The following is a 27,118-nucleotide window of genomic DNA, read 5'->3' as shown; positions in this document are numbered from 1 at the left end:
GGAGATTCTCTATCATTAGACTCTCCTCTAAGAGAAGTCTCTGTCCAATCCATATGCTCCATTGCAGCAGTCGTTCCCCCATTTTAAATTAATGGAGATATCCTATCTCCTAGAACTGGAAGGAACCTTGAAAGGTCATAAGAGTCCAGCCCTCTGCCTTCACTAGCAGGACTAAGTACTGATTTTGCCCTAGATCCCTAAGTGAACCCCTGAAGGATTGAACTCAAAACCCTGGGTTTAGCAGGCCAATGCGCAAACCACTGAGCTACCCTCCCCCCAAAGCATCAATTCCCCTCTGCATGTAACCCAGAGCATCGCCGGCAGCAGTCCCAAGGGAGATCCCAACAGCAGTAGCAAGGCCCAAGGGGGTGGCTGTTTTCGCTCATAAACCTGGCAAGAACTCAGAGCAGGAGGCACTAAGGGTCTGTGTGTGTGATGCCAGCAATCACCCTGGGCAGCGAGAGGCACCCGTCCCAGCAGCCACAGGCAGGGGTCTGCCCAGGAACTGAGACACGAAGGCTGACTGACACCAGCCCCAGTCCCTGGCCATGAAGAGCACGCTACTGCCTGCTGAGGATTGAAGGTGAGCGTCACTAGCCTCGGGGCAGATCTTCAGGTCCTTACGCCTACGCAGCCCTTGGTCTGAGACACCCCCTCAGGCAGTGTCCTCACACACTGGGAGCTCTGCCGGAGGAAGGACTTCAGAGTTGGTTGCTTTGCAGTTTGCAGCTAGAGACACTGATGGATCAGAAAGGAAACCCAGCTCTCATCGCTGTCCTTACACATCCCTCTGTCTGTGCTCCCCGCACCCTCTTGTCCCATGGCTGGCTATTCCCTCTCTCATCTGGACCCCTTATTGTTTGCTCAGGAACCCTCAGATTCTCAGCTGCTTCCCAGCTGCCTCTCCAGTCTTTTCTGAGGGGCAGATTGCGATGCACCTCCCCAGCCCAGTGCTGACATGTTTTGTGTCTCCTGCTGAGCATCTCCTCCGTGGCTTTCTGTGGGAGCAGAGAGATTCTCAGCATTTTGTGGGTGTTACTGAGCTCCCCCCAGGAAAGGGGTGTACGTTAGAAATGCACAAAATGGAGACTGGAATCCTTACAGATCAGGAAGCAGCGACCTGTGTCTGTGTCACAATCTTTGCCCGAGCACTGACAGCTCTACCTTCATTTTCTCCAGAGCGTGGAGACCGTGGCGGTTAGGGCCCCAGCCTGTGACAGGAAATCTGGGGTCTCTTCTCTGCTCAGCCGCAGCCTTGCTGGGGGACTTTGGATAAGTCACTTTCTATCATATTTTGAAAGGTAAATACCTAGTGGGATTTTCAGAAGCACCGAGGCTCCTAATGTTATGTCACGGGTTGTGTGTGAAGATGAACAGATTAGAGACTGTGAGGAGCTTGGCCATTGCAGTAATGGGGGCGGGTAATGGGGGCACAGGCAGACTTTCCATTCTCCCCCATTGTCTCTCACCCGAGGCCCTGATACCACTGCAGTGAGAGAGCATCGGGCAGGGCTGAGATAGGGGGTCCCTGTGGCAGTTGGGATACAGCACAGACTCTGCCTGCAGTTCCACCCAGCGCCCTTGGGCCTTATAGCCAGTGGGAATTGTTATTAATTGTTGGGTGGTTACACAGCACACAGTGCAGTAAGGACCCGATCCCCCGGCACTGCCACAACACAACAATCAGTGATTGACAGCCAATAATTCATAGTTAACAGTAAGAACTGGAAATTCATTATCAGCAGTTTCAGTGTGTCTGGACCAGTCACTACTGCGCTATGAACGAGAGAAGTCTGCCCCAAGGGCAGGGCTGGCGCTTCCATTTAGGCGACCTAGACGGTCGCTTAGGGCACCAGGATTTGGGGGGTGGTATTTGCCATCCTTGGCGGAAATTCTGCGGCAGGGGGTCCTTCCGCGCTCCGGGTCTTCGGCAGCAAATCTGCGGCGGGGTGTCCTTTCGTGCTCCGGGACCCACCGCCGAAGTGCCCCGAAGACCGGGAGCGCGGAAGGACCCCCCCCGCCTAGGGCGGCAAAAACCTTGGCGCTGCTCCTGCCTGAGGGTGGTTTGATTTGTACTCTGTGGGTCAGCGTCACTCCCTCATCGCAGGCATTGCCATGGCGCCATATCCCTCCTGCCCTTCCTTGGGGTCAGCTTGTGTGTGTGACCCTGGCCCCCATCACAGCACAGTTAGGGGCTACAGAGGGCGAGAAACCCAACATCAGCTCCCCGTGTGGTGGGGTGGGGCAAGGGCTGACGCCGTCCTTGGCTGTATAAACAGGGGAGCAGAGAACAGGAGCAGGGAGGGGATTTTAGCTCTGCACAGATCCCTGGTGACACCAATGCTGGAATACCGTGTGTAGGGCTGGGGGTACAGTATAAAACGGACGTGGAGAGATTGGGGAGGGTGCAGAATAGAGCCACAAAACCGATCTGCGGGCTGGAGGAAATACCTTACAGTGGGAGACTTAAAGAGCTGGGTCTGTTCAGTGAAGTGACATGAGTAGAGGTCTCAGCACCATCGTGGGGAGAAACAACTGGTTACCAAAGGGCTCTTTCATCGCCCAGGGACAGGCACAGTTAGAGCCAAGTGCTGGATGCTAGACCCAGACACACGTCAATGGAAAATAAGGCGCAGTCTGTTGCCAGTGTGGGTGATTATCCATTGGAACAAACCACCAAGGGAAGTGGTGGAGTCTCCAGCTCCTGAAGCAGTTGCTCTGGTGTGAGAGAATATAAACCCAGCTCTCCGTTTGCAGTGGGAGCTCTTAGGGGATCAAATGATGGAAAGCAACCCAATTTCCTGGTACAGGCAAATCTTTTGATTCTAATTACCTTTTCACTGTCACAGGATGCAGCTCATGGAGAAAGGAGAAGGGGAAAATCAAACGTTCGTCACGGAATTCATCCTGTTGGGGTTTGGGGATCTCCCTGAGCTGCAGATCCTTCTCTTCCTGGTTTTCCTAGTGATCTACATTGCGACCATGGCTGGGAACCTCCTCATCGTTGTGCTAGTTGTGACTGATCAGCACCTTCACACCCCCATGTACTTCTTCCTGGGGAACTTGTCCTGCTTGGAGACCTGCTACACCTCCACCATCCTGCCCAGGATGCTGGTCAGTCTTCTAACTGAGGACAGAACCATTTCTGTGGAGGGCTGCATCACACAATTGGTTTTATTTGGTTCTCTGGTAACTACAGAGTGTTATCTCCTGACAATGATGTCCTACGATCGGTATTTAGCCATATGCAAACCGCTGCACTATGGAGCTCTTATGAATGTCCGGCTGTGCCTCCAGCTAGCATCTGGGTCTTGGATAAGTGGATTTCTAGCTTGTACAATATTCATGTGTCTTATACCACAGTTAATTTTCTGTGGCCCTAATGAAATTGACCATTTCTTTTGTGATTTCACCGTACTGATTCAACTCTCCTGCAGCGACACCAGCCAGATCACACCAGTTATTTATATATTTACCTTTCTAGATGCAGTTTCCCCTTTTCTATTAACCCTGACATCCTATGTGTGTATCATTGTGACCATCCTGCGAATCCCGTCCACCAGCGGGAGGCAAAAGGCCTTTTCCACCTGCTCCTCTCACCTCATCGTGGTGACAATCTTCTATGGGACCATAATGATTGTCTACATGGTACCGAAATCCGGCACCCTGAGAGCCCTGAACAAAGTGTTCTCTGTCTGCTACACAGTCCTGACTCCCCTGGCCAATCCGCTCATCTACAGCCTGAGAAACAGAGAGTTCAAAGAGGCCCTGATAAACGCTGTGAGGAGATCTGTGACCCTTACAAAGAATTCAGATTAATTGAATGAAATGAGGACCAATCCATTAGGTTTCTGTTGTCAAAGCAGCAGGGCCAAGTGGCCCCGATACACAAGTGCTGTATGAACGACATGCTTGTGCATATACATATTTATAAAGAATAGAGATGTTTGAAAATATATTTGGGGGGGTGGGAGGGGTTGGCAGGAAATTTTGACTTTTAACAAAGACACGAAAACCTGGAAAATGAAAACGTCTTGTTTTTTGGCAGGCGGAATTTAAAAACTTTGAGCTGGAAACTGGACAAATAATTGGCTGCGGTGTTTTCAATTTTCTGGCAAAAAAAAAAATCAAGATCTGTGAGGGAAGGAGACATTTTCCATGAAATAATTGTTTAATCAAAATTTGTGTTCTCTTGGAATTTGCTGTTACTGAAAAGTTGTCACCAGCTCTGATAAATAGTAAGTGAACGGACCGGAAGCCGGGGGCTGGTGCTCAAGAATCTGTATCGTTGTTCATGGGCTTTGTAGGACCAATACGAGTTGCTGTTGCACACTGAAGGCTGCCTTCCTTTGTTCAGCTCTGTATGTGGGGTTCTTAACAAGCCCCATCTCTGTCTCACTGTAGACTCCTTGCCGATGTTTAAGGGTTATGGTTTATTACTAGCGTGTAGGTGCACTGCTCAGTCCTGGGCTGTTTCCAGAGAGGGGAGAGGAATGGTCTGTGACCCAAGGAGATCACTGTGGTTTTCACTGTGTTCTTTTCTACTCCGCTGAGCAGGGGACAGGAGAGAGAGGGGTCCTTGGACTCACAATCCTCCCCCCACGTTCTCTCCACCCTGCAAGAGTCATCTTCCCTGTTAACCCATTCTTCCTGAGGGGAAGGGAGCTCGGAGAGTCATAGCTTTTAAGGTGCAATCAGTCCATTCTGGTCATTTTAGACTGATCTCCTGCTCAGCAGAGGCCAGAGCAGGCCAGCCGGGGATTGCTCCCTTAGACCCAGTGCCCTGGGGGGTGGTGAAGTTCTCCTTTGGGGAGCTCAGTAAAACTGCCAGGCCCCGCTCTCAAATCTCTATCCTGGCTTGATGCAGAGATGATGCGCCAGCGAGGGGAAACGGGGGTTGGAGAGCCAGCCTGCCCCCCGCTCACCCCACAGCAGCATCCTGTGGAGCTCGGCCCAGCTCCCCGCTCCGGTCCGTTGGCTCTCATCATGCAGAGATTTGCTGGGGAGCTGCTCTGAGTGAGTGGGGGATGAGCCGTCCGATGACCTGAAGGGGACAAGCAATGGTAGGGCTAAGGAGGGTAAAGGTCCCGAGCCCCACACACAGTGAAGGTGGGATGCTGGTGCCAGGGTAAAGGGGTGAGGTGGCCTGTGGGGCGTTCTGGGTTGAGCCCTAGGGGACAGGAGCGGCTGAAGAAGGGAAAAGGGGGTTGTTGCAGCCAGGAGTTGGGGGCATTCTGGCTGATGTGTAGGGTAGATGGACCTGGGTATTGGGGGCTGCAGAAGGGCCCAGGGGGGCGTAAGGGTGGTGGGACAGTGGGAGGGGGGCTGGGGTGAAGACAGAGGGAGGTTTGGGGAGTGGAAATGATTTGAGGATGCTGGGGGATGGAGGTGTAGGAGGTTTTAAGAAGTGGTTTTATTGATGAATGGGGCTGGGGGATGGTGAGTAGTGGTGGAGGAAGGGGTCTGGGGTATGCAGGGTGTGACATCCTGGCACCCCAATATTCCCCAGGATATGTTTAGTACAAAGTGTCCCTTGGGAGGTATCATTCTAAAAGTCTTGATCTGCTAGACAGTAATATCTTGTTGGATTGTATGTGCTATCGTTGTATGTGAAGTTATGAAGTTTGGCTATGTATGTGTTACTGAAACGTGAGCTTGAAAGCACCCAAAAGCAGCATTTCAGGTACAACAGTACAAAGGACAAACAGTGTTAATGGCTTACTGAGGAAATGCACACAAGCACAAGGATTACCCCAGGAACTGTGTACAATTGAAACCTCTCATAAATATCACTACACAATGGGAATTGTTTGACCCAGGTCACAGCAAAAGAGCTTTCCAGCAAGTGGGAAGAAGATATAAAATGGGGAAATGACATCATGCTGGGACTCACTCTCCCTACAACAACACACCTGGAAACACCTGAGGAACAAAGACTGAACTGGGGGAAGTGCTGGATCCAGGGTAAAGGGATTTTTAACCTGTGAATGGAACACCTGTGAATTCCGAGGTGTAAGCAAGTGCAGCTTGTCCCTTAAGAATCTGCAGCCTGGTTGTGTCATCTCTTAGGGTGAAGATCTGCTATTCATATCCAATCTATTTAGTATATTAAGCTTAGATTGTGTTTTTTGTTTATTTGCTAGGTAATCTGCTTTGATCTGTTTACTATCCCTTATAATCACTTAAAATCTATCTTTTCTGGTTAATAAACTTATTTTTGCTCTATTCTGAACCAGTTTGTGGTATCATACCTCAGGGGTAAAAGGCATTTGCATATTACTCTCCACATTAAGGGTGTGGTCAAATTTTATGAGCTTACGCTGTACAGTTCCCTATGCAGCACAAGATGGTATAATTTTGGGTTTATACTCCAGAGGGGGTGTGTGCCTGAGGAGCTGGTAGTTGCCCTAGCTGTAGCTTTCCTGTGCAGGGGCTGGTCAGAGAGCCTGCCTGCATGTAACTGAATCTGGGTGTATCTCTACTGGTATGTGTGCTGGTGAAGGTGCAGGTTGGAGCCTGGAGGGCTTTGCAGCTTGTCATAGCAGTACAGTGTAAGAGGGAGCCCAGGCTGGTGGGTCAGCAGGGCTCAGTGGTACCCCAGTTCCAGTGGCACCCTGGGGGAACCCATCACAGAGGGTATGGGCAGGGTCATGTTTTCTGGGGGGGCGTTATTAGGGGGCTTTGTGGCAGGGGGTGTTTTTTTTGGTGAGATGGGGGTTGGTGTGGCAGGGAGGTGGGATGGGTGGGGGGCCCTGGCAAGAGGTTCTGTTGGGGGTAATTTGGGGATGGGGCAGCAAGAGGTTAGATGGATTTAAGCAGGAGCTGGGGGGCTGGGTGGGCAGTTGAGGGGAGGTGTGTGGCATGGGTTCAGGGAGGGGGTTATTTGGGGCTCGGGATCTGAATTAATTGATTCCTAGATTTTAAATAATGAAAGAGTCTTTTGGATTCCAGGTCTCCCACATCCCGGGGAGCACTCGTCCTCCAGGCTATGGAGACCTTTTCATATTTACTGTCTCTGGGCCAAGGCCTCTTTTATTATTTGTGCCAAGAGGAACAGCTTCAATGGGAGAGACTGCGGGAGTCCTTCTCCCACTAATATTGCCAGTAACCCCAGTGGTTAGTGCACTTACCTGAGGGATGGCAAATCCTTTCTCTACTCTGGGGCTGGAGGACTTGAACCCAGGGTGTGACCCCGGCGTAGCCTAAACATTGGACTCAAAGCTAGGAGGTTTCCGTGTCTAACTCAGAGAGGGGCTGAGAGTCCCAATCAGAGCGAGGCTTCCCCCTCCAGCCCAGATTTAGGTGCTGAACTTCTTGAAAGGGGTGGCGCTGAGGACACCCCCCCTCTCCTTGTCATCGCCCATTGGCTAGCTCGGGTGTCTCTCAGCTGAGTGTGCTTCTATGGATCCCGTTCTTAGGTGCCGATCTCTCCTCCTTCGTTGTAGGGGCACCACGCAGGCTTTGTGCAGCCCTGTGATTTTTCTAGGCACCAAAAAGTTAGGAGTTGCGACACTCAATGCCCAAGTCCCTTTGTGAATGCACAGACCCACCTCCCCACTGACAGTACCCATGGCAAGAAAACCCCAGTTCCCTGCTCCTGCCACAGTGGATACAATTCTGTATTGGAATGGGCATTGTCCGCAGTGAGGTGGGACATGAGAACAATTTGTGGATTTAAATCTGGATAGAGAGAAGTTTAGGTTTAGGTGGTACCCTGTGTGAAGGGGTTGTGAAAAGGGGTGAAGGGGCTTCTAAATTTTACATGGGTAGTGTTCTTTTTGGGGAGCAGGATGAGTGTTTGAGTGCAGGGCAAGTGCAGGTAGTGCCTGTCTATTCTAGTGAAAAAGCAGAATGAAAGTGTGTGCATTATGGGAGTTCTGAGGCATCACTCAAGTAGGGCAGAGCTAAGGTTGTGTGGGACAGAGAAGCTCCATCAGGGTTAGGGTTAGGGTCTGGGGCCATTTGGGGGAATCACTTAGGGCCTCAGTTCTCCATGTGTATAATGGGCACAAAAAGGTTTTCCAATCTCATTGTGGCATTGTGGGGATAAATACATTAAGAACGCTGAGGTGCTCAGACACTGTGGTAACTGGGGCCTGATAATCACCTAACAATGAATGAAGATGTCTAGTTACACCAACATAGTATAAAACATGGAAGGTTTCAGGACATAGGCCAAGAATTAACTGTCTGGGGAAAGAAGGTGGGTGACCAATATTATTGGAACAATAAAAGATGTTATCCCACCTAGCTTGTCTCTGTAATATCTGGCTACCAACAGGACTACAACACCACTGTCTGGGGAAAACATTCCCCACATCTATGAGATTGTGCAAAGATCTTTAAGGGAGCTGAATACTTTTCTAGAGCATCTGGTATTGGCCACTCTTTAAGACAGGACTCTTTTCAGGTGAGTCAATACCTGTATTCCTGACCAAGACTCACAGGTCCAAGGTACGTGGCCCTAGAAGACAATATATGACTTCCTCCTTTTCCTCTTTGAACTTTCATGTAATTGAACGGAGGAAACTTTCTATTGTTTAATAGCAGAGGAAATTATTCCACTGTTTATTGCTTTTCTTCCTACTAGTACAGCTCACAGAATTCATCCTCCTGGGATTCGGGAATCAACCTGGGCTGCAGACTCTTCTCTTCCTCCTGTTTCTAGTGATCTATGTTGTGACCATGGCTGGGAACCTCCTCATCGTTGTGCTAGTTGTGACTGATCAGCACCTTCACACCCCCATGTACTTTTTCCTGGGGAACTTGTCCTGCTTGGAGACCTGCTACACCTCTACCATCCTGCCAAGGATGCTGGCCAGTCTCCTGACTGGGGACAGAACCATTTCTGTGGAGGGCTGAATCACACAATTGGCTTTATTTGGTTTCTAGCAACTACAGAATGTTATCTCTTGTCAGCGATGTCTTACGATTGGTATTTAGCCATATGCAAACCGCTGCACTATGGAGCCCTTATGAACAGCCAGCTGTGCCTCCAGCTAGCAGCTGGATCTTGGATAAGTGGATTTCTATCTTGTACAATATTAGTGTGTCTCATGTCAGAGTTAATTTTCTGTGGCCCCAATGAAATGGACCACTTCTTTTGGGATCTCACCCCAATGCTAAAACTCTCATGCAGTGACACCAGCCAGATCATACTGTTTATTTATATATTTTCCTTCCTAAATATAGTTCTCCCATTTCTATTAACCTTGACATCCTATGTTTGTGTCATCAGCACCATCCTGAGAATCCCTTCCACCAGCGGGAAGCAAAAGGCCTTTTCCACCTGCTCCTCTCACTTCATCGTGGTGACAATCTTCTATGGGACCATAATGATTGTCTACATGCTACCGAAATCCAGCACCCTGAGAGCCCTGAACAAAGTGTTCTCTGTCTGCTACACAGTCCTGACGCCCCTGACCAATCCACTCATTTACAGCCTGAGAAACAGAGAGGTCAAGGAGACCCTGAGAAATGCTGTCAGGAGATCTGTGATCCTTACAAGGAATTCAGATTAGTTGACTGAAATGAGGATCAGTTAATCAGGTTTCTCTTGTCAAAGAAGCAGGGTCCAAGTGGCCCCTGATGCTGAAATGCTGTATGAAAAACGTGTATGTGCATAAATATATTTGTAAATTATAGAGATGGTTGGAAAATGTTTTTGGGGTTATTTTTGGCAGAAACTTTTGACTTTTCATCAAAGAACTGAAAACCATGAAAATGAAAAAAGTTTTGTTTTTTGGCAGGTGAAATCCAAAAACATTCAGCTGGAAGTTGAAAAAAATGGTTTTGTTGTTTGTTTTCCATTTTATGTAAAAAAAACCCGTCAGTATCTCTGAGGGAAGCAGATATTTTTCATGAAAAAGTTTGTTTAGTCAAATCCCTATTTTTGTTGAAATAAGCTTTGACTAAAAAGTTTTCACCAGCTCTAGTAAACAGTAAGTGAATGGATGAGGAGTGGTAGATGGTGCTCAAGAATATGTATCGTTGTTTTTGTAGGACCAATAAAAATTATTGTTGCACACTGCAAATTGGCTTCTTTTGTTCAGTTCTTTATGTGAAGTTCTTAACAACCCCCATCTCAGTCCCATTGGAGACTCCCGGCCAATCTGTAAGGTTTATGATTTATTTATTGTTCGTAGTCACATAGCTCTGTGTTTGCTTCTTTCCAGATAGCATCCTAGAATCCTAGAAGTGTAGGACTAAAAAGGACCTTGAGAGGTCATCTGCATTCATGGCAGGACTAAGTATTATCTAGACCATCCCTGACAGGTGTTTGTCTAACCTGTTCTTAAAACCCCTAGGGATGGAGATTCCATAACCGCCCTAGGCAATTTGTTCCAGTGTTTAACCACCCAGATAGGAAGTTTTTCCTAATGTTCAACCTAAATCGCCCTTGCTGCAATTTAAGCCCATTGCTTCTTGTCCTTCTTCGGCATTTAAGGAGAACAATTTTTCTCCCTCCTCCTTGTAACAAGCTTTTATGGACTTGAAAACTGTTATCGTGTCCCCTCTCAGTCTTCTCTTCTCCAGACTAAACAATACCCATTTCTTCAATCTTCCCTCATAGAGCTTTCATCATTTTTGTTGTTCTTCTCTGGGCTTTCTACTGTTTGTCCCTATCTTTTCTGAAATGTGGTGGCCAGGACTGGCACAATACTCTAGCTGAGGCCTTATCAGCACGGAGTAGAGCAGAAGAATTACTTCTCTTGTTTTGCTTACAACACTCCTGCTAATACATCCCAGAATGATGTTTGCTTTTTTTTTGCTACGGTGTTACACTGTTGACTCATATTTAGCTTCTGTGATCCACTATGACCACCAGATCCCTTTCCGCAGTACTCCTTCCTAGGCAGTCATTTCCCATTCTGTATGTGTGCAACCCATTGTTCCTTCCTAAATAGAGTACTTTGCATTTGTCCTTATTAAATTTCATCCTATTTACTTCAGACCATTTCTCATTTGTCCAGATCATTTTGAATTTTATTCCTATCCTCCAAAGCACTTGCAACCCCTCCCAGTTTGGGAGAAGGAATTGTTTGTGCCCAAGGAGATCAGCATACCCCTTTCTACTCAGATGTGCAAGGACAGGAGAAAGAGGGGGTGTGATGCTGTAGGGAGCAGGGTGGATTGACCTGGGAATGTCGTCTAGTTTTACTGGGACTGTCTGCATTGGGTATGGGATAGCTGGGGGTGACTTTACTTGAGGGACGATACCTGAGCCTGTAACCTGAGCCAGGAGGCACCTTTGCCCGGGAAACTGGACAAAGGCTGGAGGAGGAGCCGGGGGGAGGGGGAGGGAGACTGCTGGAGGGTTTTTTTCAATTTTGGGCTGTCTGGGCAATCGGAGGGAACCCCAAGGTTGGGGTCTAAGCTCCCTACCCCCCAGAAGGACCTGACTAAGGGGTCCTGTTTATGTCTACAAGCTCTGGTTTGTACTGTGTTCCTGTCATCTAATAAACTTTCTGTTCTACTGTCTGGCTGAGAGTCACGGTGAATTGCAGGAAGCTGGGGGTGCAGGGCCTTGTCTCCCCCAAACTCCGTGACAACTGGTGGGATCTACTGCACCCCGTGGACAGCGCTTCCTGCAGTAAGTGACTAGGGAGCAGTAAATGAAGGGGGATTGACAGGGACCAGATGTGCTGAAGAGTCAGCGAGAATCAGTCTCAGGGGCGGAGTCGTCTGCGGCTCGACTCTGGGAGAGAAGTGGTATGACGGTGCTGCCCGTGGGAGCCAGCTGAGGTCACTCAATTAGGGTGAACTGCAAACAAAACGGGGCAGACAAACCCCAAAAGCTGGTGGATATTCCAATACTTAGTTTACCAAGCCTGCACAGAACAACTTCTATATTACCTCACTGGTTACTCAGAAGTCCAAACAACGCAGTTCCCTTAAAGTACCCAGCCTCAGGCCTCCGTCCAGACACACCTGTCAGATATGATGATGATTACTGAAAATCTTATCTCATCATACAAACGAAAAGGTTCTTCCAATCCCAAGGATCAGCCAAACAACCAGGTCCAATTATAACTTAGATCTTACCCAAAATACACACTTATAGACAATTCTTATTAACTAAGCTAAAACTTATTAAAAAAGAAAAGAGAGAGCGTGTTGGTTAAAAGATCAATATACATACAGACTTGAATTCAATTCTTGAGGTTCAGATACATAGTAGAGATGAGCTTGTAGTTGCCAAAAGTCCTTTTAGAAATAGTTCATAGGTTATAGTCCAATGTCTATATTCAGGGTGACTCCAGTCAGTGACTGTGGATCTCAATCCTTGTGGCTTAAGGTTTCCCCCTCTTGAAACCCAAATCAGATCTGAGATGAAGTAGGATCATGTCCCAAGGTTCTTATACATTTTCAGCAGCCTTTTGGCCTGAGAAAACAATAGGCTTAATTCTCCTTCTCCCAAACATCCTGGCAATTAGCTCAGGGTAATTAATCCATTAAACAGTTCAGATACAGGTTACCACAACCTTCAAAGAGACCTAGAGACAATAATACTAATTTACTCAAGTGTCTTCCTAAATGTTACTATTCCTTTTTTGATCTTTGAATCAAAGCTATAGCAATAGACAAGACTTGTTTGCTTATATCACAAGACCTAAGCAAACATCTACCCTTCTACCTCTAACAATACAGGCCTGCATTTCAAAGCTCTATTCATTTACATATCTTCCTAACCAGTCTCTAAAGTTCGGCCATGGGTCAGGTCAGTCTGTGAGTTAATTAACTCTTTCTGACCCTGTCACCTTCCAATGAAATATTATATTACACTCATAATGTCACAGGTGGTGACCTGGAGAAGGGCTGACACACCAGGGGTTCCTCCTGGAAAGCAGCAAACAGGCCTGCGAGTGGCCAGCAGGAGGATGTATAATAAGCGCCTTAAGAGCGACCTGGTGGAGCTGTGCAGGCAGAGGGGGCTGCGCATTGGGAAGCTCACCAAAGAACAGCTGATTGCCCAGCTGGAGGAGAGAGAGCGCTCAGAGGAACCGATCCCTGTCTATGGGGGAATCAGCCTGGCAGATGCTAGGCGGGCACCAGGGTCTGTCCCAGCTGGGAGTGGTCAGCCGGCTGCTGAAGGCATCCTGAGACCCCTCCTTCCTATACCTAGGGGAGGGGCTGGGAGGAGCCCAGTGAATACCGAGGGCACCGTGACCCCTGCAGCCAGCAGGGGATCCTCCCAGTGGAGCTTCCCATCCCTGGAGCTGAGGCGGCTGGAATGGGAGAGAGAGCTAAAAATGAGAGAGTTGGAGCTGAGGCAGCAGGAACTGCAGGAGGATTGTGAAGAATGGGAAAAGCAGCGTCAGCATGAACTGGAGGAGAAGGAGAAACAGCGTCAGCATGAACTGGAGTTGGTGAGGCTGAGGAGCAGAGAGCCCCCCCCCACTGTGGTGAGTGAGGGAGGACCCACGACATCATGGAGCTTTGATAAGCGCTTCCTGGTCCAGCATAAGGAAGGGGAGGACATAGATGAATTCCTGATTGCCTTTGAGATGGCCTGCGAGCTGCACCAGGTTGACCCAGCAGACAGGCTCCAGTTTCTCACCTCCTTACTGGACCCCAAAGCCGTGGCGATGTACAGCCGAATGGAAGGGGCGGAGAGAGGGGACTACGAACTATTCAAAAAGGCCCTGCTACACAATTTTGGGGGGGAGGGATAGCTCAGTGGTTTGAGTATTGGCCTGCTAAACCCAGGGTTGTGAGCCCAATCCTTGAAGGGGCCAACTTAGGGATCTGGGCAAAATCAGTACTTGGTCCTGCTAATGAATGCAGGGGGCTGGACTCGATGACCTTTCAAGGTCCCTTCCAGTTTTAGGAAATAGGATATCTCCATTTAAAAAAAAAAAAGACTCATGAGATGTACCGGGAAAGATTCCCGAGTCAGTATAAAACCCCTGAGGTCTCATATCTGCAACTGGCCACTGCATAGAGGGATATGCCCACAAGTGGGCAGATGGGGCCCAGATGAAGGAGGACCTGGTTAAACTGATTGTACTGGAGCAACTGTATGAGCAGTGCCCATCCAACCATAGCCTCAGGTTGGAGGACAAAAAGCCAGAGAACCCGTGATGCGCAGGGCAGCTGGCTGATGAGTTTGTGAAGAGCCAGTCAAGGGGTGGCAGGGAGGAGTCCCAAAGGAACAGGCCCGCCATGAGGGAGAGAGAGAGCAACCATGGGACCTCCCAAAGGGGGAATATGGAGAACCCCCTCCCAAGGGGAACATCCGGTGTCAGGACCAACCAACCAGCTTGAGGGGACCAACGGGACATGAGCTGCTATCACTGTGGCCAGAGAGGCCACATATGGACCCAGTGCCCCAAGCTCAAGGACAGACTAAGCAGATGGAACCCACACCGGGTTAACTGGGTAGGGACCCAGCTGGACGAGGGGCAGGCTTCCCAGGCAAGGGGGGCTGACAGCTTTCCAACTGCTCAGGAGGGAGGAGGGCCCCAGACCAGCTCATCTGGGGGGCTGGATGCTCCGGTCTCAAGGTTCTCCGTTTACAGGGTGGGTGCAGGGCTGTCCCTGCGGAGTGAGTGCCTTGTTCCCCTGGAGGTGGATGGGAGGAAGGTCAATAGATACTGGGATACAGGAGCGGAGGTGATGCTGGCCTGGCCTGAGGTGGTGGCCCCAGATCGGGTGGTGCCCAACACCTACCTGACCCTGATGGGGGTGGGCAGGACCCCATTCAAGGTGCCTGTGCTGAGGGTCCATCTGAAATGGGGGGGGCCAAGGAGGGCCCCAAGGAGTGGGGGTGCACCACCATGAGGTGTTGATGAGGGGGGACCTAGAGGTCTGGCCAAGGTGCCCTGCTTGTGACCCAGAGCCAGAGCTGGTGAGGGGCACTACACCCTGACCTCGGGAAGGGTACCTTACCTGAGGTGCAGGACTCCACCCCGAAGGGGAGGGAGCACCCAGGGACACAGCTCAGAGGGGCTGCGGCCTCAGACCCAGCCGGTGAGAGGGAGCAGGTGGTGAGAGGGAGCAGGTCCCCATCCCTTCCCCAGCCGCTGAGTTCCAGGCCAAGTAGCAGAAAGATCCCTCCTTGTGGAAGCTAAGGAGAGGTTCCTGTGGGAGAAGGGGTTCCTGTACTGAGAATGGGCTCCCCCCAGGGGAAGTGGAGTCGTGGGGGAGCAGGAGGCAGCTGGTGGTCCCCCAGAAGTATCACCGCAAGCTACTGTACCTGGCCCATGACATCCCTCTCGCAGGGCACCAGGGAATCCGGTGCACCAGGCAAAGGCTGCTACAGAACTTTTACTGGCCTGGAGTCTTTACTACCGTCCAACAGTACTGCCGATCCTGTAACCCCTGTCAGAGGGTGGGGAAGGCCCGGGACAAGGGGAAAGCGGCTTTGAGACCTTTGCCCATCATAGAGGAGCCTTTCCAGAAGGTGGCCATGGACATAGTGGGACCTCTCAGCAAGACGACCCAGTCGGGGAAGAAATACATTCTGGTGGTGATAGATTTCACCACCTGCTACCCCGAGGCAGTACCCTTGAAGCAAACACTGTGGCAGATGCGCTGCTAACCATTTTCAGCCGAGTGGGGTTCCCAAGGAAGTCTTGACAGATCAAGGGTCCAACTTCATGTCAGCCCTGCTCCGGTGCTTGTGGCAGAAGTGTGGGGTCCGGCACAACTGGGCCTCAGCATATCACCCCCAGTCTAACGGGCTGGTGGAAAGGTTCAACGGAACATTAAAGATGATGCTGAAAACCTTTATGAATCAGCACCTGCAGGATTGGGACAAGTACTTACCTCACCCGCTGTTCGCGTACAGGGAAGTACCCCAGGAGTCAACTGGGTTTTCGCCTTTTGAACTGTTATATGGCTGGAGGGTAAGGGGGCCCCTAGACCTGATGAGAGACTAATGGGAGGGGAAGGCCACTCCCGATAGAGAATCAGTGGTGGAGTATGTCCTGACCTTCTGAGAAAAACTTGCTGAGCTCATGGACCTCTTTGGCTCCTTTGAACATTTATGGCCACGAAGTTAAGGGGCCATTACAGTTGGTGAAGCAGCAATGGAAGGGGGTTACATCTTCTCCAGGAACTAACATTTTGGACTTTGTAACCCCAACCTGCAAAACACTTTTAAAGACTCTCTAGCCCTTGCTCGAAAAGACCTACAAGATGCTCAACAGGAGCAAAAGGCCTGGTATGATAAACATGCCAGAGAGCGTTCCTTCAGAGTAGGTGACCAAGTCATGGTCCTGAAAGCGCTTCAGGCCAATAAGATGGAAGCGTTGTGGGAGGGTCTATTTATGGTCCGAGAGCTCCTGGGAGCTGTTAATTACCTCATAGCATTCCCAGACCCTACCCTAAAACCTAAAGTATACCATGTTAATTCTCTAAAGCCCTTTTATTCCCAAGAAATCAAGTTTCTCCAGTTTACAACCCAGGAGAGAGTCGACACTGAGTGGCCTGAAGGAGTCTACTATGAAGGAAAAAGCAATGGTGATGTAGAAGAGGTGAGCCTCTCCATCACCCTTGACCGTAAGCAGCAACAGTAAATCCAGGAGCTGTGCACCAGCTTCATGCCCAAGTTTTCAAACACACCAGGACAGACGGAAAGGGCGTAGCACTCCATTGACACAGGTGATGCTCGCTCAATTAGAGCCCAACCCTAACGCATGGCTCCTCAAGCCAAAACCGCAATAAAAAGGGAGATCAAAGACGTTACAGATGGGTGTAATCTGCCCCTCTGAGAGTGTATGGACCTTTCCAGTGGTTCTGGTTCCCAAACCAGATGGCGAAATCGGCTTTTGTGTGGACTACCATAAGCTAAATGCCTTAATTTGCCCAGAAAACTATCCAATGCCACACATTGGATGAGCCATTGGAGAAACTGGGAGGTGCCCAGTTCATCTCTACCTTAGACTTAACTAAGGGGTACTGGCAAGTGCCGCTAGATGACCCCACCAAGGAAAGGTCAGCCTTCATCACCCATGTAGGGCTGTATGAATTTAATGTGCTCCCTTTCAGACTGCAAAATGCACCCACCACCTTCCAAAGACTGGTAGATAACCTTCTGGCTGGATTTAGGGAATTTGCAGTCGCCTACCTTGATGATGTGGCCATATTCTCAGATTCATGGGCAGAACACCTGGAGCACCTCCAAGCTGTCTTCCAGCGCATAAGGGAGGCAGGATTAACCCTTAAGGCCAAAATATGTCAGATAGGCCTAAACAGGGTAACGTACCTTGGACACCAGGTGGGTCAAGGAACTATCAATCCCCTACAGGCTTAAGTAAATGCTGTCTAAAATTGGCCTGTCCCGAAGTCAAAGAAGCAGGTCCAATCCTTCCTCGGCTTGGCCGGGAATTACCGATGATTTGTACCACACTATATGTAGGTTCGAGGTATGAATTGATGCTTTTTCATACCTGGTTTTCAAGCTGCTTACAGCATTGCTGCTCTGTGTCTCCGCTCTCCAAAGAACAACAACAACAACAACAAAGGAGAATTTTTTCCCAATTTTAAAAAGTTCTAGCCGTCCCATTTCCTCTTTTGGTCAGGTGCCCACTCCCTTTCTCTTACCTAGCCAGGGAGACTGTTTAACCCTTTACTGGTAAAGCTAGCAGAGAACAGCAACCAAGAGGGACTTTATAGCTAACTGGCTGGCTGGGTGTCCATAAAAGGGAGTCCCCTCCCCCTTCATTTATCACAGGATCACAGAGAATTAATTGGGACAGAAAATACATGGATGGTCTCCAAACTAGAAATTAATTTACCCAACATACTCCCTCCCGTCCCTTCCACAGAGATCCCCAAATAACCCCCTCCTATAGTCCCCTCCTATAGTCCCCGACCTCTTTCCTCTCAGCCTCCCACCCAACCCCCTGTCATAACTATAAAGGGAAGGGTAGCAGCTCTCCTGTGTACAGTACTATAAAATCCCTCCTGGCCAGAGACTCCAAAATCCTTTTCCCTGTAAAGGGTTAAGAAGCTCAGGTAACCTGGCTGACACCTGACCCAAAGGACCAATAAGGGGACAAGATACTTTCAAATCTTGGGGGGGCGGAAGGCTTTTGTTTGTGCTCTTTGTTTTGGGGGTCGTTCGCTCTTGGGACTAAGAGGGACCAGACATCAATCCAGGCTCTCCATAGCTTTCTGAACAAGTCTCTCATATTTCAAACTTGTAAGTAAACAGCCAGGCAAGGCGTGTTAGTTTACCTTTGTTTTCTCAACTTGTAAATGTACCTTTTACTAGGGTGTTTACCTCTGTTTGCTGTAACTTTGAACCTAAGGCTAGAGGGGGGTCCTCTGGGCTCTTTAAATTTGATTACCCTGTAAAGTTATTTTCCATCCTGATTTTACAGAGATGATTTTTACCTTTTTCTTTAATTAAAAGCCTTCTTTTTAAGAACCTGATTGATTTTCCTTGGTTTTAGATCCAAGGGGGTTGGATCTTGATCCACCAGGAGTTGGTGGAAGGGAGGAGGGGGGATGGTTAATTTCTCCTTGTTTTAAGATCCAAGGGGTTTGGATCTGTATTCACCAGGGAATTGGTGAAGAGTCTCTCAAGGCTACCCAGGGAAGGGAATTAGCATCGAGAGTGGTGGCTGCGGACCAGATCTAAGCTGGTAGTTAAGCTTAGAAGTTTTCATGCAGGCCCTCACATCTGTACCCTAAAGTTCAGAGTGGGGAAGCAGCCTTGACACCCCCACTGTGCTCCTGTTTAATCCCATCCAACCCCCTCCTGCCCCAAGCCCAAATAAACACTTCCAACCCCCCCAGAGAAACCCAAAGCCCACAAAACCTCCTCTTGCAACACTCCCCACCCATCCTACCTTCCCACTCCACCAACCCCCCTCTCCCCACATAAACCCACCCCCGTGGCACAACCCCCCAGATAAATGCCCCCAGGAAACATCACCCTGCCAGTCGCCTCCCCGCAAACCCCCACACCCAGACCTTCCCCTGCTGCCGGTCACCCCCTCCCCAGCCCCATTCCCCAATAAGCCCACCTCTGAAAATTACCCCTACACCCCGATCCCCCACCAACCCCAATCACTTCCCTCTGCACAGCCTCCCTCTATCTTCACCCCAGCCCTCTACCACCTCTTACTCCACCCAGGGCCCTTCTGCAGCCCCCAATACCCAGGTCCATCTACCCTACACGTCAGCCCAAATACCCCCAACTCCTGGCTGCACCAAACCCCTCTCCCTTCTTCCATTGCTCCCATCCCCGGGCTCACCCAGAAACACCCCCACAAACACAGGGCCCCTCACCCTTTTACCCTGGCATCAGCATCCCGCCTTCCCCTCCTTAAACCTCCTCCTCATCCCCTTCGGGTGGTCGGACGGCTTGGCCGCACTCAGTGAGAGGAGCCCCACAGCAAATCTGTTAGGGAGGAGAGCCAATGTACAGGAGCGGGGAGCTGAGCCCAGCCCCACAGGAGAGGACCCACTGCTGTGGGGTGAGTGCGGGGTGAACTCACTCCCCAATCCCCCATTCTTCCCTTGCTGGGGCTTCACAGCCACACCAGGCTGGCGTAGAGACATCGAGAGTGGGGCCTGGTAGTTTTACCGAGCTCCCACAAAGGAGACCTTCACCAGCCCCCAGTGCGCTGGCGCTGAGTCAAGAATCCCTGGCTGGCCTGATCTGCCCTCTGCTGGGCAGCAGCTGTGACTAAAATGATCAGAATGGACTTTTTTCACCTTAAAAGCTATGAATCCCTGAGTTTCCACCCCCCCCCCCGGAAGAGTGGATTAATGGGGAAGTGTGACTCTTGCACGCTGGAGAGAAGGTGTCTGCATGGGGAGGGGGCAGGGTTGGGAGTTCAGGGCCGCCTCTTTCTCCTGTCTCTGCACATCTGAGTAGAAAGGGGCACCGTGTAAACCACGTTGATCTCCTTGGGGCACAGGCCAGTCCTTCTCCCAAGCTGGGAGGGGTTGCAAGTGCTTTGCAAGATAGGAATAAAATTCAAAATGATCTGGACAAATGAGAAATGGTCTGAAGTAAATAGGATGAAATTCAATAAGGACAAATGCAAAGTATCCACTTAGGTGGGAACAATCAATTGCACACATACAAAATAGGAAATGATTGCCTAGTAAGGAGTACTGCGGAAGGGAATTTGGGGGTCATAGTGGATCACTATGCAAAAAAAACAAACATCATTCTGGGATGTATTAGCAAGAGTGTTGTAAGGAAGATACGAGAAGTAATTCTTCCGCTCTATGCCGCGCTGAAAAAGCCTCAGCTGGAGTATTGTGCCAGTGCTGGGTGCCACATTGCAGGAAAGATGGGGACAAACTGGAGAAAGCCCAGAGAAGAGCAACAAAAATGATGAAAGGTCTAGAAAACATGACCTATGAGGGAAGATTGAAGAAATTGGGTTTGTTTAATCTGGAGAAGAGAAGACTGAGAGGGGACATGATCACAGTTTGCAAGTACATAAAAGCTTGTTACAAGGAGGAGGGAGAAAAATTGTTCTCCTTAAATGCTGAAGAAGGACAAGAAGCAATGGGCTTAAATTGCAGCAAGGGCGATTTAGGTTGAACATTAGGAAAAACTTCCTATCCGGGTGGTTAAGCACTGGAACAAATTGCCTAGGACAGTTATGGAATCTTCATCCTTGGGGGTTTTAAGAACAGGTTAGACAAACACCTGTCAGGGACGGTCTAGATAATACTTAGTCCTGCCATGATTGCAGATGACCTCTCAAGGTCTTTTCTAGTCCTACACTTCTAGGAATCTAGGATTCTCTGCTCTCTGGAAAGAAGCAAGCACCCAGCAGTGTGACTAAGGCCTGGTCTACACTACGACTTTAATTCGGATTTATCAGCTTTAATTCGAATTAACCCTGTAACCGTCCACACAACGACGCTAGTTAATTCGATGTAAAGGGCCCTTTAAATCGATTTCTGTACTCCACCCCAACGAGCGGAGTAGTGCCAAAATCGATTTTAACAATTCGAATTAGGGTTAGTGTGGCCGCAATTCGATGGTATTGGCCTCCGGGAGCTATCCCACAGTGCATCATTGTGACCGCTCTGGACAGCAATCTGAACTCGGATGCACTGGCCAGGTAGACAGGAAAAGCCCCGCGAACATTTGAATTTCATTTCCTGTTTGCACAGCGTGGAGAGCACAGGTGACCACAGATACCTCATCAGCACAGGTAACCATGCAGGCTGATAATCGAAAAAGAGCACCAGCATGGACCGTGAGGGAGGTACTGGATCTGATCGCTGTATGGGGAGAGGATTCAGTGCTTGCAGAACTTCGTTCTAAAAGACGAAATGCAAAAATTTTTGAAAAAATCTCCAAGGGCATGATGGAGAGAGGCCACAATAGGGACTCAGATCAGTGCCGCGTGAAAGTCAAGGAACTCAGACAAGCCTATCAGAAAACAAAGGAGGCAAACGGTCGCTCCGGGTCAGAGCCGCGGACATGCCGCTACTACGCCGAGCTGCATGCAATTCTAGGGGGGGCTGCCACCACTAACCCACCTGTGTTCGTGGATTCTGGGTCGGGGATAGTCTCGACGCCTGAGGATTCTGCCGATGGGGTAGAGGAGGAGGAGGAGGAGGAGGATGAGCTTGCAGAGAGCACACAGCACTCCATTCTCCCCAACAGCCAGGATCTTTTTATCACCCTGACTGAAGTACCCTCCCAAGCCTCCCAAGCCTCCCAAGCCAGTACCCAAGACTCTGACCCCATGGAAGGCACCTCAGGTGAGTTTACCTTTTAAAATATAAAACTTGTTTTAAAAGCAAACGGTTTTTAATGATTACTTTGCCTGACTTTGCATTCGCGATCAGTTCAGCTACTGGAAAAGTCTGTAGCTATTGGAAAAGTCTGTTAACGTGTCTGGGGATGGAGCGGAAATCCTCCAGGGACATCTCAATGAAGCTCTCCTGGAGGTACTCCGAAAGCCTTGCCAGAAGGTTTCTGGGCAGTGCATCTTTATTCCCTCCTCCATGGTAGGACACTTGACCACGCCATGCTTGCAGCAAGTAATCTGGTATCATTGCCTGACAAAGCCTGGCAGCGTATGGTCCCGGTGTTTGCTGGCATTCAAGCAACATCCGTTCTTTATCTTCTTGTGTAATCCTCAGGAGAGTGATATCACTCCTGGTAACCTGGTTGAAATACGGGAACTTAATTAAGGGGACAGAGGTGGCCGTTCCTACTGGGCTGTTTGCCTGTGGCGGAAAATAAATCCTTCCCTGCAGTTAGCCACGCGCAGATGGGAAATTGGCCCTGAGTTTTTCTCGTTTGGCTAGCAGGGATCTTCCCTGTTACCAGCCACGCGGTGGGGGGAGGCGTACTGTGATCATCCCAGAGAATTCATGGCGAGGGGGGGGGGCGGCGGTGGGGGGGGGATTAGTTTGGTGCCTGTAGGGATCTTCCCTGATACCAGCCACGCGGTGGGGGGGAGGGGTACCGTGGTTAGTTTGTTTTCTGGTGCTGATGAATGTTAACAGAAAAACCGCAGCACTCTACTTGCCCAGACAAGCCCCACCACACTCCCCCCCCCCCCCAACTGGCTGAGATTGGCCAGGCTTCTGCAGCACTCTACAAGCTATGCTTGGTATGTGGGAAAGTAGGGCGCAGAAGCTGTAAGAGAATGGCTTACCATGGCCGCATGCAAGCAGAATTCTGTTGCCCAGACCTGTGATCTCTAGCAGCAAAGCCACAGGCACTCAGCATTAAGAGGCAAAATGCGACCTTGCACAGAAATCACATGTGCTATGTAATGTGAACAGTGTTGGTCACCGTGAAAGAGTATAAGCATTGTTCTGCAAAATGTAGCTTTTAAAACAATTCTCTCTTTTTTCCCCTCCCTACAGCAGCTGCAAATTCCTCAAGCCTCCCTCCTCCATCCCGAAGGTTATCACAGATAAGGCGTCGTAAGAAGAAGACGCGAGAAGAGATGTTTTCTGAAATTATGCAATCCAGCAGGAGTGACAGAGCTCATCTGAATGAGTGGAAGGAAACAGTTTCAAAGTATAGGAAAGAAGTCAGTGAACGTGAGGAGAGGAGGGACCAACGTGAGGACATGAGGGACCAACGTGAGGAGAGGAGAGACCAACGTGAGGAGAGGAGAGACGCTCGAGATGAGAGGTGGCGTCAGGAAGACCAGAGGATGAAGGAAGCAACGCTGGGGCTGCTCCAGCGTCTGGTGGAGGTTCAGGAACGGCTGCTGGAAAACAGACTGCCGCTTCAGCCCCTGTTCCACCCTCCCCCCTCCCCATGTTCCGTATCCTCCTCACCCAGACGTGTAAGAACGCGGGGGGGGAGGCTCCGTACACCTTCCCATTCCACCCCAGTAGACAGCCCAAGCAAAAGGCTGTCATTTTTTTAACCTTTTCTTTGTGGCTTTTTCCTTCCCAGTAATCCTCCTCCCAAATACCACCCGGGTTCCCTCCCTCTTTTTCTAATCTATTAATAAAGAATAAATGATTTTTAAATGATAGTGACTTTATTTGGTTTGAAAGAAAGCTGGGGGAAGGGGGAGGGTGGGTTCCTTACAGAAAATCAGTCAATAAAGGGGGCGGGTTTTCATGAAGGAGAAACAAACAGATATTTCACACTGTAGCCTGGCCAGCCATGAAACTGGTTTTTAAAGCTTCTCTGATGCACACCGCTTCATGGTGTGCTCTTCTAATCGCCCTGGTGTCTGGCTGCGCGTAATCAGCAGCCAGGCGATTTGCCTCAGCCTCCCACCCTGCCATAAAGGTCTCCCCCTTACTTTCACAGAGATTGTGGAGCACACAGCAAGCAGAAATAACAATGGGGAGATTTCTTTGGCTGAGGTCAGAGCGAGTCAATAATGATCTCCAGCGGCCTTTTAAACGGCCAAATGCACATTCTACCACCATTCTGCACTTGCTTAGCCTGTAGTTAAACAGCTCCTGACTCCTGTCCAGGCTGCCTGTGTATGGCTTCATGAGCCATGGCATTAAGGGGTAGGCTGGGTCCCCAAGAATAACTATGGGCATTTCAACATCCCCAACGGTTATTTTCTGGTCCGGAAAGTAAGTCCCTTGCTGCAGCCCTTTAAACAGAGTTGTGTTCCTGAAGACGCGAGCGTCATGAACCCTTCCCGCCCAGCCCGCATTGATGTTGGTGAAACGTCCCTTGTGATCCACAAGTGCTTGCAGCACCATTGAAAAGTACCCCTTGCGGTTTATGTACTCGGTGGCTTGGTGCTCCGGTGCCAAGATAGGGATATGGGTTCCGTCTATCGCCCCACCACAGTTAGGGAATCCCATTGCAGCAAAGCCATCCACTATGGCCTGCACATTTCCCAGAGTCACAAACTTTCGTAGCAGCACCTGAGTGATTGCTTTGGCTACTTGCATCACAGCAGCCCCCACAGTAGATTTTCCCACTCCAAATTGATTCCCGACTGACCGGTAGCTGTCTGGCGTTGCAAGCTTCCACAGGGCTATCGCCACGCGCTTCTCAACTGTGAGGGCTGCTCTCATCTTGGTATTCTGGCGTTTCAAGGCAGGGGACAGCAAGTCACAAAGTTCCATGAAAGTGCCCTTACGCATGCGAAAGTTCCGCAGCCACTGGGAATCGTCCCAGACCTGCAACACTATGCGGTCCCACCAGTCTGTGCTTGTTTCCCTTGCCCAGAATCGGCGTTCCATGTTTAGAATCTGCCCCATTAACAACATGATCTCCAAAGCACCGGGGCCTGTGGTTTCACTGAATTCTGTATCCGTGTCCGTGTCCATGTCCTCATCATGCTTGTCGCTGCGCTGCCGCTGCCTCCTCTCCTCGTTTTTCTGGTCCTGGCTCAGCATAAACTCCACGAGAACGCGCGAGGTGTTTACAATATTCATGAGTGCTGTCTTGACCTCAGCGGGCTCCATGCTTGCCGTGGTATGGAGTCTGCAGTGTTCACCCACCCAGGAAAAAAGGCGCGAAAATGGTTGTCTGCCGTCCGTTGCTTTCATGCAGGGAGGGAGGGAGGGAGGGAGGAAGTGAGGCTGTACCCAGAACCACCTGCGACGATGTTTTTTGTCCCATCAGGCACTGGGATCTTAACCCACAATCCCAATGGGCGCGGGAGACTGCGGGAACTATGGGATAGCTATGGAATTGCTACCCACAGTGCAACGGTGCAGAAATCGACGCTAGCCCCAGTACTTGGACGCACACCACCGAATTAATGTGCTAGTGTGGCCGCATTCATTTCGACTTTATACAACCTGTTTCTCAAATCCGAATTATCTAAATTCGGATTAATCCCGTAGTGTAGACATACCCTAAGAATAAGAAATAAATCATAAACCATGCAGAGTCTCCAATGGGACTGAGATGGGGATTGTTAAAAACTCCAAATAAAGAACTCAACGAAGCAAGCCAATTTGCAGTGTGCAACAATAATTTTTTTTGGTCCTACAAAAACAATGATACATATTCTTGAGCACCATCGACCAGCTCCTCATCCATTCACTTACTGTTTACTAGAGCTGGTGAAAACTTTTTAGTCAAAGCTTATTTCAACAAAAATAGGGATTTGACTAAACAAACTATTTCATGAAAAATGGCTGCTTCCCTCAGAGATACTGACTTTTTTTTTTTGACAGAAAACGGAAAAACAAACAACAAAACCATTTTTTCCAACTTCCAACTGAAAGTTTTTGGATTTCGCCTGCCAAAAAACAAAACTTTTTTCATTTTCATGGTTTTCAGTTCTTTGATGAAAAGTCAAAAGATTCTGCCAAAAATAACCCCCAAAATCATTTTCCAACCATCTCTATAATTTTCAAATATATTTATGCACATACACGTCTTTCATACAGCACTTCGGTATCAGGGACCACTTGGACCCTGCTTCTTTGACAAGAGAAACCTGATTGACTGGTCCTCATTTCAGTCAACTAATCTGAAAGCCTTCTAAGGGTCACAGATCTCCTGACAGCATTTCTCAGGGCCTCCTTGACCTCTGTTTCTCAGGCTGTAGATGAGCGGATTGGCCAGGGGAGTCAGGACTGTGTAGCAGACAGAGAACACTTTGTTCAGGGCTCTCAGGGTGCTGGATTTCGGTAGCATATAGACAATCATTATGGTCCTATAGAAGATTGTCACCACGATGAGGTGAGAGGAGCAGGTGGAAAAGGCCTTTTGCCTCCCGCTGGTGGAAGGGATTCTCAGGATGGTGCTGATGACACAAACATAGGACATCAAGGTTAATAGAAATGGGGGAAATGCATTTAGGAAGGAAACTGTATAAATAACCTGAGTGATCTGGCTGGTGTCACTGCATGAGAGTTTTAGCATTGGGGTGAGATCACAGAAGAAGTGGTCCATTTCATTGGGGCCACAGAAAATTAACTCTGACATGAGACACATTAATTTTACACTAGATAGAAATCCACTTATCCAAGACCCAGCTGCTAGCTGGAGGCACAGCTGGCTGTTCATAAGGACTCCATAGTGCAGCAGTTTGCATATGGCTAAATACCAATCGTAAGACATCACTGACAAGAGATAACATTCTGTAGTTGCTAGAAAACCAAATAAAGCCAATTTTGTGATTCAGCCCTCCACAGAAATGGTTCTGTCCCCAGTCAGGAGACTGGCCAGCAGCCTGGGCAGGATGGTGGAGGTGTAGCAGGTCTCCAAGCAGGTTAAGTTCCCTAGGAAGAAGTACATGGGGGTGTGAAGGTGCTGATCAGCCACAACTAGTGCAAAGATGGGGAGGTTCCCAGCCATGGTCACAATGTAGATCACTAGAAACAGCAGGAAGAGAAGAATCTGCAGCCCAGGTTGATTCCCGAATCCCAGGAGGATGAATTCTGTTACAGGCGTTTGATTTCCCCCTTCTGCTTTCTCCATGAGCTGTACCACTAGGAAGAAAAGCACCAAACAGTGGAATAGTTTCCTCTGCTATTAGACAATGAATGGAGGAAACTTTCTAATTACATGAAAGTCTTCTAGGGCCACGTAACTTGGCCCTGTGAGTCTCGGTCAGGAACACAGGTATTGACACACCCAAGAAGAGCAGTGATTCCTCTAATCTAGAGTCCTGTCTTAAAGAGTAGCCAATACCAGAAGCTCTAGAAAAATATTCAGCTCCCTTAAAGGCCTTTGTACAATATCATATATGTGGGAAATGTTTTCCCAAGACAGTGG

General features: G+C 49.4%; 2 protein-coding genes and 2 pseudogenes across 2 annotated transcripts; 3 read left to right on the top strand and 1 right to left on the bottom strand.

Annotated features, from left to right (window-relative positions):
• The first annotated feature begins 2,807 nt into the window (after positions 1-2,807).
• On the top strand, positions 2,808-3,819 carry LOC135975088 (olfactory receptor 11A1-like). Its single transcript, XM_065565134.1, has one exon. It carries the CDS (start codon positions 2,851-2,853, stop codon positions 3,817-3,819), a length of 969 nt encoding a protein of 322 aa, XP_065421206.1. The 5' UTR covers positions 2,808-2,850.
• Positions 3,820-7,627: 3,808 nt separating this feature from the next.
• On the top strand, positions 7,628-9,521 carry LOC135975178 (olfactory receptor 6N1-like; annotated as a pseudogene).
• Positions 9,522-21,146: 11,625 nt separating this feature from the next.
• On the top strand, positions 21,147-23,436 carry LOC135975486 (myb/SANT-like DNA-binding domain-containing protein 2). The gene is made up of 2 exons (XM_065566537.1): positions 21,147-21,696; positions 22,816-23,436. Exons 1-2 carry the CDS (start codon positions 21,147-21,149, stop codon positions 23,328-23,330), a joined length of 1,065 nt encoding a protein of 354 aa, XP_065422609.1. The 3' UTR covers positions 23,331-23,436.
• A 2,427-nt stretch (positions 23,437-25,863) lies between these two features.
• Positions 25,864-26,824, bottom strand: LOC135975487 (olfactory receptor 10A7-like; annotated as a pseudogene).
• Between the last annotated feature and the right edge of the window lie 294 nt (positions 26,825-27,118).

This window comes from Chrysemys picta, chromosome 13 (assembly GCF_011386835.1).
Source record: "Chrysemys picta bellii isolate R12L10 chromosome 13, ASM1138683v2, whole genome shotgun sequence".
NCBI lineage: Eukaryota > Metazoa > Chordata > Testudines > Emydidae > Chrysemys > Chrysemys picta.
The sequence above is the reverse complement of the archived record's forward strand: the minus strand, read 5'-3'. Positions and strand labels throughout refer to the sequence as shown.

What these genes read in the sequence shown, in the direction of transcription:
- LOC135975088 (XM_065565134.1), top strand. Translation starts at nt 2,851, where the DNA reads ATGCAGCTCATGGAGAAAGGAGAAGGGGAAAATCAAACGTTCGTCACG.
- LOC135975486 (XM_065566537.1), top strand. Translation starts at nt 21,147, where the DNA reads ATGCAGGCTGATAATCGAAAAAGAGCACCAGCATGGACCGTGAGGGAG. An exon ending in CCCCATGGAAGGCACCTCAG is followed by an intron (nt 21,697 to 22,815) that starts GTGAGTTTACCT and finishes CCCTCCCTACAG; the next exon opens with CAGCTGCAAATTCCTCAAGC.